General features: G+C 42.5%; 2 protein-coding genes across 10 annotated transcripts in view; both read left to right on the forward strand.

The window, feature by feature from the left end:
* The first annotated feature begins 785 nt into the window (after window positions 1-785).
* krt97 (keratin 97) lies at window positions 786-5,420 on the forward strand. Its single transcript, XM_079278804.1, has 8 exons — window positions 786-1,219; window positions 1,545-1,627; window positions 1,884-2,040; window positions 2,694-2,858; window positions 2,974-3,099; window positions 3,411-3,625; window positions 4,229-4,254; window positions 4,345-5,420. The coding sequence occupies exons 1-8, from the start codon at window positions 833-835 to the stop codon at window positions 4,449-4,451; spliced, it is 1,266 nt and encodes a 421-aa protein (XP_079134930.1). The 5' UTR covers window positions 786-832; the 3' UTR covers window positions 4,452-5,420.
* A 4,063-nt stretch (window positions 5,421-9,483) lies between these two features.
* Window positions 9,484-12,355, forward strand: part of rims1b (regulating synaptic membrane exocytosis 1b) — a gene marked incomplete at both ends in the record, with an annotated part of 66,798 nt that continues 63,926 nt past the window's right edge. For all 9 annotated transcript variants that reach the window (XM_079279035.1, XM_079279036.1, XM_079279037.1 and 6 more), the window contains one exon: window positions 9,484-9,650. In XM_079279035.1, the coding sequence (XP_079135161.1) occupies window positions 9,484-9,650 (167 nt within the window). The remainder of the gene's footprint in view (window positions 9,651-12,355) is intronic.

Consider the following 12,355-nt stretch of genomic DNA (forward strand, 5'->3'; position numbering starts at 1 on the left):
AATATTTGTTAAAATATAATTGATGTGTACTTTGTTTATTTGATTTGACAGTTGTTTAATACACAGAGATGTTACTACTACTAGACTTCTTGAATATAGATCGACCCAAATTATAATTTGGGTCCCAGCTTGTCATTAAGGGGTGATGGTGGGTCCCACAGCCAGACCAGTTGAGAACCACTGCTTTAGAGTGTGGCTGCCTTGTGATGGACAGGGTGTTTTCAGTTTATTAGCATCACTCTCATATATCACTTCTGGTTCCACAAAAACAAAGTGGCAATTATGGCCAACTTAGTTCTGAATATTTGAAGGAACTGTTCAAAGTTAAAAAATGTATGCTGACAATTTTATAAATAATTGGTTATTGCTAACAGGCTGATGATACCTGCATGCTTGAAATTCATCACAAACATAATGACTTTTTTAGCCTATGGTTGGTTTGTGGTAGGCTATAAATGCCTAGAAGTACAATTAGTACGTTAAGTTTGGGGTCAGTTTTTGTTTTTTGGCTGAGGTAAATTTGCCATAGACTGCCCATAAAAGCCTGCTTTATCTAGTTTAATTACAGGTGACAGTTTAATTCTTCACACGCTAAGTGCCCTGCCAGCCGTTATACATTCTGAATGACAACCCACCACGCCCTGTGTGGTCACACCTGTGATGGCAGAAACTGAAAGCAGCATCTTTCCTCCTACCTGTTCGGCCGCTCCCACCTCCGGGGAGACGGCTATAAAAAGCCTCCTCCGGGCCGCCTAAGCTCCATCTCCTCCGCACCACTCTTTGGGTTTGACAGGGTTAACTGAACGCGTCAGTCAGAAGAACAGAAGTCACCATGTCCACCATGTACAGCTCTGGGTATTCCGGCTTTCCCCTGCCCTCTTCGCCCAGGACGACAGGCTCCCAGCGGGGAACGAGCGTCTACGGCGGTGCAGGTGGCCGCAACGTCCGGGTGTCGTACGCCTCCAACGGCCTTGGCTCTGGCTTTGGCTTGGCAGGGTCGCTCGGAGGCGGCGGGAACAATTTCGCCGTTTCGGGCAACGGCAAAGGGACCATGCAGAATCTCAACGACCGCCTGGCCACGTACCTGGAAAAGGTGCGCTCCCTGGAGTCAGCCAATTCGAAGCTGGAGATTCAAATCCGCGAGTGGACCAACAAGCACACCCCCGCCGCCAGGGACTATAGCAAGTACGTGGCAGTCATCGAAGACCTGCGCACAAAGGTAAACTTTCCCCAGTAAGCGTTTCCCTACTGCTGTAAAACAGTTAAAAACAATAACCGAAACATAATAATAATAATAAGTGATTTTCCCCGTTTCTAAACTTACCTCCAGCCATTGTTGTAAAAGAGATCATTGTAAGATGCCATAGATTCAAAGCAATTACAGTGTAATGCAAGTCAGGTGTACAGAAAACCATTTTGCTGATCAAAAAAGAAACCCGCCAGCCGAAATTCTAGATAATAACACGCCCTTTGGTTGTTTTACATCACATGCCCTTTTGGTTGTTTTACATGTGGTTAAGAGACTTCTGCTATTTGTTTCTCAGATCGATGTTGCCACACAGGACAATGCCAGGCTGATGCTACAGATCGACAATGCCAGACTGGCAGCAGAGGATTTCCGAATCAAGTGAGTGAAAATAAGTAATCGGCACCTAATTAGCCTTATTATGGTTTATAATGGCAGATATCTGGGACTTTACAGTTACAATAGCCTGCAGTATTTTAACTCCACATTGCATTTGTTCAGTAGTTCCAGGCTTTGTTGACGTTTTGTCACGGGGATGTAACGGTGAGCAGAGTGATTAAACCGGTGTAACTGGTTTTGGTGGAGATCCAATTGAGCAGGTGCACCAACACGAATCGCTGTGCCTTTTCCTTGACAGGTTTGATAATGAGATGGCACTGCGCATGTCGGTGGAGGCGGACATCATCGGGCTGCGCAAGGTTCTGGATGAACTGACCGTGGCCCGGTCTGACCTGGAGATGCAGGTGGAGGGCCTGAAGGAGGAGCTGGTCTACCTGAAGAAGAATCATGAAGAGGTGAGACTAGTACTGTTAGGAATAGCATCACACCATGTCAGTGAGCTCAAGTGACTTATCGTCTGCAATAGATAACAAAACATGAATCTTTTTCAGAGTAGTTTATATATCAGAAGGAAATATGAGTGATCTCTCAAGGTTTTTGGAAAGTCTTACAGGTACAGTTCCAGGGGGCAAATGCAATATTAAAATAGTTTTTCACATTTAGTCAACTATTTGCCAAACGCCTCCCAATGTTATCTTTCACTTGTCTAAACAACCGGTAATGTAAAACTTGTTTGGATTGGCTGTTGTGCCTTCAGGTTGTGTACTGTTCTGCAAAGTAAAAAAACAATGACTGATAACAAGACATGTCAGATGTTAGTCTGATTTATAGATGCCAAAAAAAGCTCTTCTAAATGATCATCAACGTGAGAGATACATAAAAACATCAAACAAGACTTCATATAGAGACATTTTGTATCAGTACGTTAAATAAAGTTCAGAACGGTAAATTCTAAAATGAAGTGAAAGAGCAGTGCAAGTAAGAATGAGAAACCAAGTCAGTGAACTGACTTTGGAATGTAAATTACAAAATATTTATCCATTTTAAGTTTGCTAACGCTTCATGTGGGTTTTATCTTTGACCTTTGACTCTGTTGTGCCGCCTGTAGGAGATGGCAGCCATGCGTGGCCAAGTTGTTTCCAGCTCTGTCAACGTGGAGGTGGACGCCAAGCCTCAGGCGGACATGGCCACCGCCATGGAACAGATCAGAGCTCAGTATGAGGGCATCGCTGAAAAGAACCGCCGCGAAACGGAGGCGTGGTACCAGACCAAGGTGAGGGGACCGAGACAAATCATGTTCACATCATTTCATCTCGTGCACGAATATACTGTAGAGTAGCCTGAATAGCGCTTTTGACAATTTTCATGTCCAATTTCATGTCTTCCAGTTTGACGAAGTGAACAAGCAGCTGGCATTCAGCACAGAGACCCTCCAGACCTCCCAAAGTGAGATCAACGAGCTCAAGAGGACCCTGCAGTCCCTGCAGATTGAGCTGCAGTCCCAGCTCAGCCTGGTAATTCAGATCTCACATGCACACATCATTTTTCACCCCAACACAACATACATCTTTCTAACCTGTTGCGTTGCTCAAGTCTGTCATTTCTGATCTGCGCAACATATCATAGTAACATATCTTACAACATGTTTGACACAACACACTATACATAATCAGTAAGTCTGTAAACTTGTCACTCACCGTTTAAAATGGCTTTCTCACTCTGCTTTTTTTGTTTTGTTTTACATCTGAGTGGAAAGAGTTAAAAAAACAAGTAATTAGGGCTCAATAAACTGATATCTTCTCCTGTGTCTTTTTCTCCTGTGCAGAAATCTGCCTTGGAGGGCCAGCTGGCAGATACAGAGTCCCACTATCGTCTGGAGCTGGGCCAGCTGCAGACCAGGGTCAACACCCTCGAGGAAGAGCTGACAAATGTGAGGATCGACATCGACAGGCAGGCCACTGACTACCAGGTGCTGTTTGATATCAAGACCAGGCTGGAGCTGGAGATCGCCGAGTACAGAAGACTGCTGGATGGAGAGGAGTAAGGGAATTCTTTATTGAGATGTTTGTCACAAAAAGTCAATCAACTTGAAGTATGATTTCTCTGTAGCTGGACTAGAATAAGACAGGCAGGTAAAATGTGTGGGGAGAGTAATTTACATGGATCTGTAGTTCTCATATAGAATGAAATGTTCAATACTTTTATTCGCTTTTGCATTGACTGTAAGATTGATACCACTCTTTTATGTTTGTATGGTAAATGTGAAGCTACAACCAGGAGCCTACTAGCAAATAGCTTAGCATTGAGACTGGCTAGCCTGGCTCTGTACAAATGTGACATTATTCGTCTAACAAATTTAAAGCTCACTAATGACCTTACTATAAACAAACAAGATTTAATGTTTTAAGTGTATAACATTTCTGTATCCGTATGTTTAAAAAACGACGATACCTATGTTGTATTTTCGAAAAATATATACCTGGCTGCCGGCTGTAGCTTCATATTTAGCATACGGGTGTGAGGAGGTGTCTGTCTTCTCATCTAATTTACGATTAGAAAGGGAATATGATTAATTCTCAGAATTTTTTTTTAACAATCATATTATCATATTGTATTAATTGTAAATTATTTTATGTCTTCTAGGAGATCTGTAGTAGTGGAAGTCAAACGTAAGTTCACATCAACACTATTTTTTCGGTCTTTGTTTGTAAAAAGTAAAATATGCTACAGATGTAACTTTGTTTTGATTTGCTCTGCAGATAAACCAGTCTTTACCCAGAGGACGATGATTGTGACTGAGGAGATTGTTGATGGAAAAGTGGTGTCCCGCATGGAAGATGTGAACACAGAGGTCATCAAGAAGTAGACAGACTGGATGCCAAAAGATCTGGGTCAAATAATAAGTTAGAATAGTATTATTTCATAACATTTATTAAAATCCCACTGACAACAACTTTACTGACTGTCATCTAACCTGCCTTCTGAAATACCAAATGTAGCTACACATTAGGTCACACTGTGAGCCCCTGAAAGGAAATGCACTTCTGCAAAATGGAAACCATTGCTTCTCTGGCCATTGGATTGAATGGCTACATGGAGAGATGAAAGAAACATAATGTCCTAATTTGTATTTGAAATTTTTTTCCGGGGGGACATCTGTGTCAGTGTGAAAGCTTATGGGAAATATTTGTGCATTTTATGTTATGGGGAATATTGTTATCAAATTAAATGTTATCCAAGTACAATTATCATAAAGAAATAAGACCATTTTTCAAGATGATTACCAGTCTCAAGTCATGTGAAGTGTTTCTATAAATAAGGACCACACTTACCATACAACTTGTTGTGAAATACATTTTTTTCTGCAGAGAATAAACTTCTGCCTTCATGCTCTGTGTAAATATTTATAAAAGCCCGAATTGAGAGTTCAACCATTAAGATCTGTTTTACTAGTTCTTCACCCTTCCAGCCTAAATAATTTGCCCACAGTCCATTACTTGGTCTGGTATGAGCAAAAGCTTTTGGTTGCTAAATGTCAGCTAATGTTAGCAAACTTAAGCTAGATGCATGCTAAAGGCCCCACCAACTCTTCTAAATAGGACAAGACACAGCATTTATAGTTGTTAAGCCTCTTTTTGTTGTTTTGTGTATCTTTAGTCATATTGAGTCTCCGTAGTTGCTTTGTGTCTTTTTGTGGTTATGTGTGGCGTTGAGGTTGTGTTGCCCCACTTCAAAGTTGTTGTGAGTCTCTTTGCACATCTTTGTAGTTGTTTTGGTCTCTTTGTAGTCTTTTTGTGTCTCTTTGTCAGGGACGTTGGAAGTTGGTTCGAGTTGTGGGTGCTGAGAGAAAGTCTATATAATGACATCATATTAAATGCTGTGCAACATTCATGTCTTTTGTATTAATTTGAATGGCCAACATCTTACCCCAGTTTTAGAATGATTGAGACGAGAGCTATTCAAAGATCTATAGAGCGCTCTATTTCTACTTGAATTCACAAACAAATACATTTTGAAATTTACCGCAAACATCATATAAATAGTATCAGTCTATTATTTGTCAAGACTTAACAGGAGGGATGGCTCAATAGAAGCATATTCATAGGAATATTATAGAAAAACTACAGTAAGAAGTGCATCTCTATGATCCTCTCACTCTTCCCTTGACTATGTTGCTACTTGTCACTTTGGTAATGAAAGGTGACACTACTCTATAGATTAAATAAACTGCAAGTATATAATTTAGAATAAATAGTACATCGTTTTAGAGGCTATTATAGATTCAAGATTAAACTGACAGAAGGGAAGAAATGAGAGAAAAAGGTTATTTCAGATTTAGATTTGTTTCGTAATCTTTTCGCCTTGCAGATACAGCCTTCTGTCAGTAGGAGGTACTGCAGCCCCCTCACCACTGTTACTTCCAGCTTCTATGCTCTTTGTAATCGTTCCATGTTTCATGTGTGGTAATGTTGAGTATCTACCTGGTTGGTCCATGACTCTCTGAGTGTCATTTTGTAGGTTAAGACCCCTGAGCCTGAGCCTGATTGGCCCGTTCAGTAATACATCCATGGTAACAGACATCACTCAACCAGTGTGCAGACTTTATGACCTCTCCTGGTTTGCTGCTATTGCACTATTTTTTAAGCATTTAGCATGATTCCGTAATTTTCACTTGAGATCACAATGGCTACTGTTGAATAAACGTAAACGTTACACAGTCTGGCTTTCACTGACCATATAGTAGCAAGGGGGAGGTTTGTGTGAGCTCCCTGTACATGCAGTGTTTTAAACTGTCCACTAGGTGTCAGTAAATTATCTTCGATAAAGTCTTGGATAAGGAGACGTGCACCTTTTTTTTGTGGGAATGTCTTCTTTATACAGTAGCAGTACTTCCCGATCAGAATGCAACGTAACCAATGAAAATATGTCTATCATTACTGAATATTATAGTAGTGATTCGTTCCAATAGTCACTGACAGTAGAGAACCATTTCACATTAGCTTATTAACTAGGTGACAAATCCAAGACAACCATGCCTTAAAGTGACAAATGTTGTGTTGAATGTTATCACCAACATCACATTTGAGTAAGTCTCTGGTTGAACCACTGGGTAAATCATTTAAACATTACTTTGACTTGCATTTTTCCAAATTGAAGAATTATGATATAAATGCTCAGAATTCATTTTTTGTACTTCTTCAAAACATAAAAATGTATTAAATCCACATAACTTCTCTCTGCAGAGAATGTTGTTAACCTGCAATTTGATCCATTTCCCCCAAAAAATAACTTTGCTCAATACTCCTCGATCAAAAGTTTTAGTCAAAAATGCTTTCCAGATTGGGGTGATCATAATAAATGTAGATTCTGATAGAAGGCTTTGTGATATCCAGCAGGGAGCTCTCTTGCCAAAACCTAGTCTGCACCAACATCAACAATCCTTACTTCTCTTTTATTTTCTACATTCTTGTTTTGCACGGCGTAAAATAAATTTGTATTTTCTCAGAATACCCGAGAGAATGAGACAGCACACAGAAAAAAGGCTGAATGTGGGGAATTTGTGCTGATAGATAAATCTGTCTCTTTTTTTTTTTACTCACGGAGTAATACGGTCACTATTTATTAGTGTCTGACTGAAGTCCATACATTTGTCCTTCCCTGTGTGTCCCTGAGGAGACACATGGATGTGGGGAAAGTTGTTAAACATTTGGTGTCGTTGCTATACCTCTTCAGGTGCATTAAAATGAGACACCTCTCATGCATTTACCTATGCCATTAATATTTCCTTGCATTCATGTTATCTGTTTATAAATAGTAGGTATCATTGAAGCTGAACACATCCTGTCCAAAGAAAAGCGCCATTAAAGCAAGGACTTCCAGTGCTCCTATGCTCCACTCTGGGTTTATTTATAGTCTGATGTCTGCAGCAACGATCTGCTCTGCTGTGGCACGACTGTGTCACTCGAGGCTGGTGGTCCCTAGTCACGACACGAAATGATGACAAAATTCTGCACCACGGGAAGTTGACGTCATCGCGGTACAGTCACCTCCTCGATGACGTCACGTGACGGAGGCTGGGTGGCAGCAGCCAGGGATGATGCCATCTGCTGGATGGACTCTGCCACTCATTACGTCATCGGGGAGAAACCGGTGCCAGCTCTGCCATTGGTATAGCCTGAGAGTCTGGATGTGAATGCACAATGAGCCGAGAGGTTGTCTGGCCCATAGTAACTCTGACTGCAGCTGTTGGACAGGAGCAGTTTGATCGAGCAGGGAGCTTCAACCTTTTGGAGATTAGCTGACAACAGCATAAGCACTTCTCAAAAGTTTTCCTGAAAAAAGAAGATATTCTTTTATACCACATACATTTTGTTTGGCTTATACAATGTGGCAAATAGGAATATAGGCCACAATTGTGGAATTGTAATAAAAAGTAATGAGTTAACTTTTAATAACAGCATAAATAAGACAAATACTAGAATACATACCAATAAATAAAAGGACAACAGAAGATATACCATTTTGGCTAACAATGCCAACATCGATATTGATCAATGTGTATTGTTTCTGTAGGAATTGATAAATTCATACATTTTAAATAATATAAAATGGCACAACATAACATACGATTATTTTAAGGTAAACCTTTTAGCTTTAGCAAAGAGGAAGTCTGTGTTGCAGCCAGGTGAAACACACACACACATAAGATACATGGTAATATACATAAAACCTTAGAAGTGACAAGACGAAGGTATAGCAAAACAAAACAAAAAAGCATAAAACTAAAAAATAAGAGGTTCATGACTCGAGCCAGAATACTATATGTGTTGGAACAGAATCTGACAAATAGTTTTGGTTGGACGTTTTGAAAAGATTGAGCGGCCAATATGTTCGATTAGCTCAGAAAAGCATAAGGAATAGAACATGTGTATCTGTACAGTGTAATGTTCAGACAAGCTGCTGTCCATGGTGCTGAAACCTATGTAAGAGGACATAACAGGTTAGCACGTTTATATTCGAGGGTGGGCTTCAGGTGGTTTAAAAACAGGCTGTAATATGCGATTTATTTGAATCGACAAAATTATATCGCGAGAATTGGCAATTAAGGTCGGTTATGGCTGTTACGTAAACGATTCCTCTTGTGTGCACTTCTGAACTTTGTGTCAAGTGTGTTTGTGTGTGTGGTGAATAAAACATTCGTGTGTGTGTGTGTGTGCAGCAGGGATGATGGTGAGGACCCCATTCTCACATGAGTAAGCGCGCCTCCGCAAACGGGAGAGGAAGAAGGGCTGCATTCCCATTGAGAGAGAGAGAGAGAGAGAGAGAGAGAGAGACAGAGAGAGAGAGAGAGAGAGAGAGAGAGAGAGACAGAGAGAGAGAGAGAGAGAGAGAGAGAGAGAGAGAGAGAGAGAGAGAGAGAGAGAGAGAGAGAGAGAGAGAGAGAGAGAGAGAGAGAGAGAGAGAGAGAGAGAGAGAGAGAGAGAGAGAGAGAGAGAGACACGGACTCCGCCTATCATCCAGCTCGAGTCCGACGACGGCACCACAGACCAGCCGGTGATCCAGGGCCCCCCCATCAGCTCGACTCAACTCCCGGCGTGAAAAAACGGAGATGGGCTCCCCGTGAATCCGGGCGGTGGAGGGCAGAGGCGGTCAGGCGGGGGTGGGGGGGGATCGACGACGAGAGAGTGGTGGGAGAAACACCCAGAGAGGACAAACAAAAGCACAACCGAGGGTGCCTGCAACCATGAGCGGCTTGCACTATTCGCCAGAGCTGCGGCTGCCGCTGCCTCTCTGCCCGCGGACCAAGTCGTGAGGTGTGGCTCGGAAACGCTCCGGGAAACCTGTCAGCCGAAACGACTCGCCGAGGAGGAGGAGGTGGGGTGGTGGTGGTGGAAAAGATGTCCGCCTCGGTGGGGCCCCAGGGTGGCCCTCGCCCACCCACCGTGCCGCCATCCATGCCGGATCTGCCGGACCTCAGCCATCTCACCGAGGAGGAGAGGAAAATCATCATGGCAGTGATGGCTCGGCAAAAAGAGGAAGAGGATAAAGAACAAGCCATGCTAAAGTAAGGGCAACCTTTTCTTTTCTTTTCTGTGGAAGTTATATGTCATGTAACGCATACCAATCCCCGTTCGAAAGACGCCCCTTGTACACCGAGCTACCCATTAATACCCGGTGTTGCTGCCGCTGTGGTTAACACCACACACCCATCACGTCCAGTAACCAGTGTGGCTAGCCGATGCACTTGCAGCTCCGTCTCGAAGAGGTGGTGGTGTGTTTCTATATAAATGTACCCAAAGGCACACAGAGCAGCAAGAGCGCAAGATGTGTCTCTAAAATAAGTGAGCATCATCAAGGATACAGCGAGTAGCCTTCTGAGGCTCGATTCTGTTGTAATCAATCGATAAATTAAAATAATAATCAGCCACAGTCAATGGAGATGACCCGAAACAGGGTCAAACGCGTTACAGGTGTAGATAGGGCCGCGAGGATGGGGTGTGACAGTGCTGGTGGAGAAGGGGCGGGGGGTTTGGTGGATGAATCATAGCTTTATTCATCCTTCACCTACTCGTTTTCATCAATGGGGACTGCACCCCATCCCTCAGTTCACACCGCTCTGTCACCGCTCTGTCTTTTACGCACGCACGCAGGCTGGAGTGACTTTATCACTGTAGATTTTTTTGCAACCGCGGAGTGAATGTGTGTGCCCCCACCCCTCTCTCTCTGTATGTGTGTGAGAGAGATCGCTTTGACAATAATGGGAACAACAATGACATTATAGCTCATAGGCCTGCAGCGACACGATCCGTTTCATAAGCCCGACAGACGGACAGTGGAGAAGCAGTGTGGATGATCATTTGTGCTCCCCTCCGGCGGAGAGAGGAAGATGGGGTGTGGTTGGGAATCTTAGCAGCCCTGAACCGGACACGATACAGACGAGAAAAGAGCCCAGCTATATTGTAGCACTTTTGAAAACCGCCTGTATGTTGATGAAATCCCAAGAATCTGAGCTATAATAATAATAATAATAATAATAATAACCAAAAGGATGTAGTATAGAGAAACTGTAAGCTACTAAAGGAGCATTGTTGGGAAATGACAGGAGACAGCCATAGGTCACTTTAAACTCACTGTCTCTGTCTTATGTCACGATAGCTTGGTGTGCTACAGCTGCCTTATACAAAGGGCTGGTTGCAATGCATTGCAGTTTGATGCCCAGGGGTTTCCACCACAAGCAACGGCAGTGTGATCAACTAGAGCTGCATCCACACCTGCACTGAAACACAGTGAGGGCCCAATCTCTGGCTTCATAATGAAGGATGTTACCGTAGCAGGCGTGCAGCAGCATCCCAGAGCACTCTGGCCTGCTTCGATTCTAATGGCTGTTTTCATTTCCTGACTGCAGCGTAAAGGGAAGCGGGGTGAGAGCTGCATCGGGAGAGGAAGTGATGTATTTGATGTTCCATGAGGCACAGGCTCAGGTTCAGTCAATAATGTCTTTATCATCTGGCTAACCATCAATGGGATCAGAAAACAATGGACAAAGGAGAGATTGTGTATAGAGAAACATGTACCGTAAATAAGGTTAAGTTAGCAGCAGTGAAGCAGTCTTCAGAAGCAGAAGAAGAGGGATGTGAAGACGATACAGACAGCTTTGCCATTTTGTTTCATTTCGGACACCTTCATTTGACCATGTCAACTTTTTTTGATTTCAATACGTCCCAGACAATGGTGATGTATTTGCTAAAATACAGCACCTGTGTCACACATGTTGTCACACCTCTGCAAGGCAGTCCACTCAAAAACAGGCCGAGAAGAAATCCAAAGTCATGGACTTAGGATCTTCACACACAATTAGAAATACCAGGCAGCAACCCAAATATTGAAATCTCTGGAAGAAGTATCTTTGTGTTTCCCAGGTCACCGTCAGTGGGAGGAAGTTAACCTTTTCTGGGATCTCGTGTTATTCTTATTAGCTTTGAATTAATATTAATATCTCTGAGATAGGAATGATCATGATCAAGAACATGCTGATTCCACGACAACCATCCAACTTTTACGTTGACATTTTCCATACACAGTATCTTGAGTGATGAATCAAATGGCATTGTGGCAAATACATTGGTTTAAGGGTACATGCAGCAGTGTGACCATGCATAATATCTCTGTAGAGAACATAGTTAAGTGTATTGCATACTTAATTTATCAGATTTTTAGGAAAGAACAAGCTCAGTTGTGGTATGAGAAATATAATATTTGAAGCAAAAGTGAGTTTTGTGGACCAATCTGCCACCGGAACAAATTGTTAAGTACCTATAATGCTGTATGGCGTTACAATTATGTGTAGTAGCGGGCAACAACTGTGTTGAGAGAACCATTTTTTTGACACGCGGCGTGTTGTGGTAGTATTCTGACCGCGTAATAGGGAGAAGGAGAGGCGGTGGTGGAGAAGGGAAAAAAGGTTAAAGTGTTAAAATGTTGATTAGAAACGTATTTGTAATACGTCAATGTAATAAGTCAAACACAAACGCAATCAGGGAGAAAATACGTTTTTAGTCAAACGTAATTGAGAATGCATTTTAGTTTTGGGGGAACGTCATTTTTAGGAGACAGTCGGTGCAGTGAGGTTCTGGCTAACAGCTGTCTGAAGCCCTCTTATTTACGTCGATCGTCACCTGAACACCAAGCATGCCAGTGCAAGTCAAAAGCCCCTTACATTTTTTATATCGAAATCGGAGGAGTTACAGAACAGCCCAAAAAACTGCAGTC

The sequence above is a fragment of the Melanostigma gelatinosum genome (assembly GCF_949748355.1).
Source record: "Melanostigma gelatinosum genome assembly, chromosome: 11".
Classification (NCBI taxonomy): domain Eukaryota; kingdom Metazoa; phylum Chordata; class Actinopteri; order Perciformes; family Zoarcidae; genus Melanostigma; species Melanostigma gelatinosum.

Coding starts and splice junctions, on each gene's coding strand:
- krt97 (XM_079278804.1), top strand. CDS start 833: ATGTCCACCATGTACAGCTCTGGGTATTCCGGCTTTCCCCTGCCCTCT. Junction 3,100..3,410: donor TGCAGTCCCAGCTCAGCCTG/GTAATTCAGATC, acceptor TCTCCTGTGCAG/AAATCTGCCTTGGAGGGCCA. Junction 3,626..4,228: donor AGACTGCTGGATGGAGAGGA/GTAAGGGAATTC, acceptor TATGTCTTCTAG/GAGATCTGTAGTAGTGGAAG.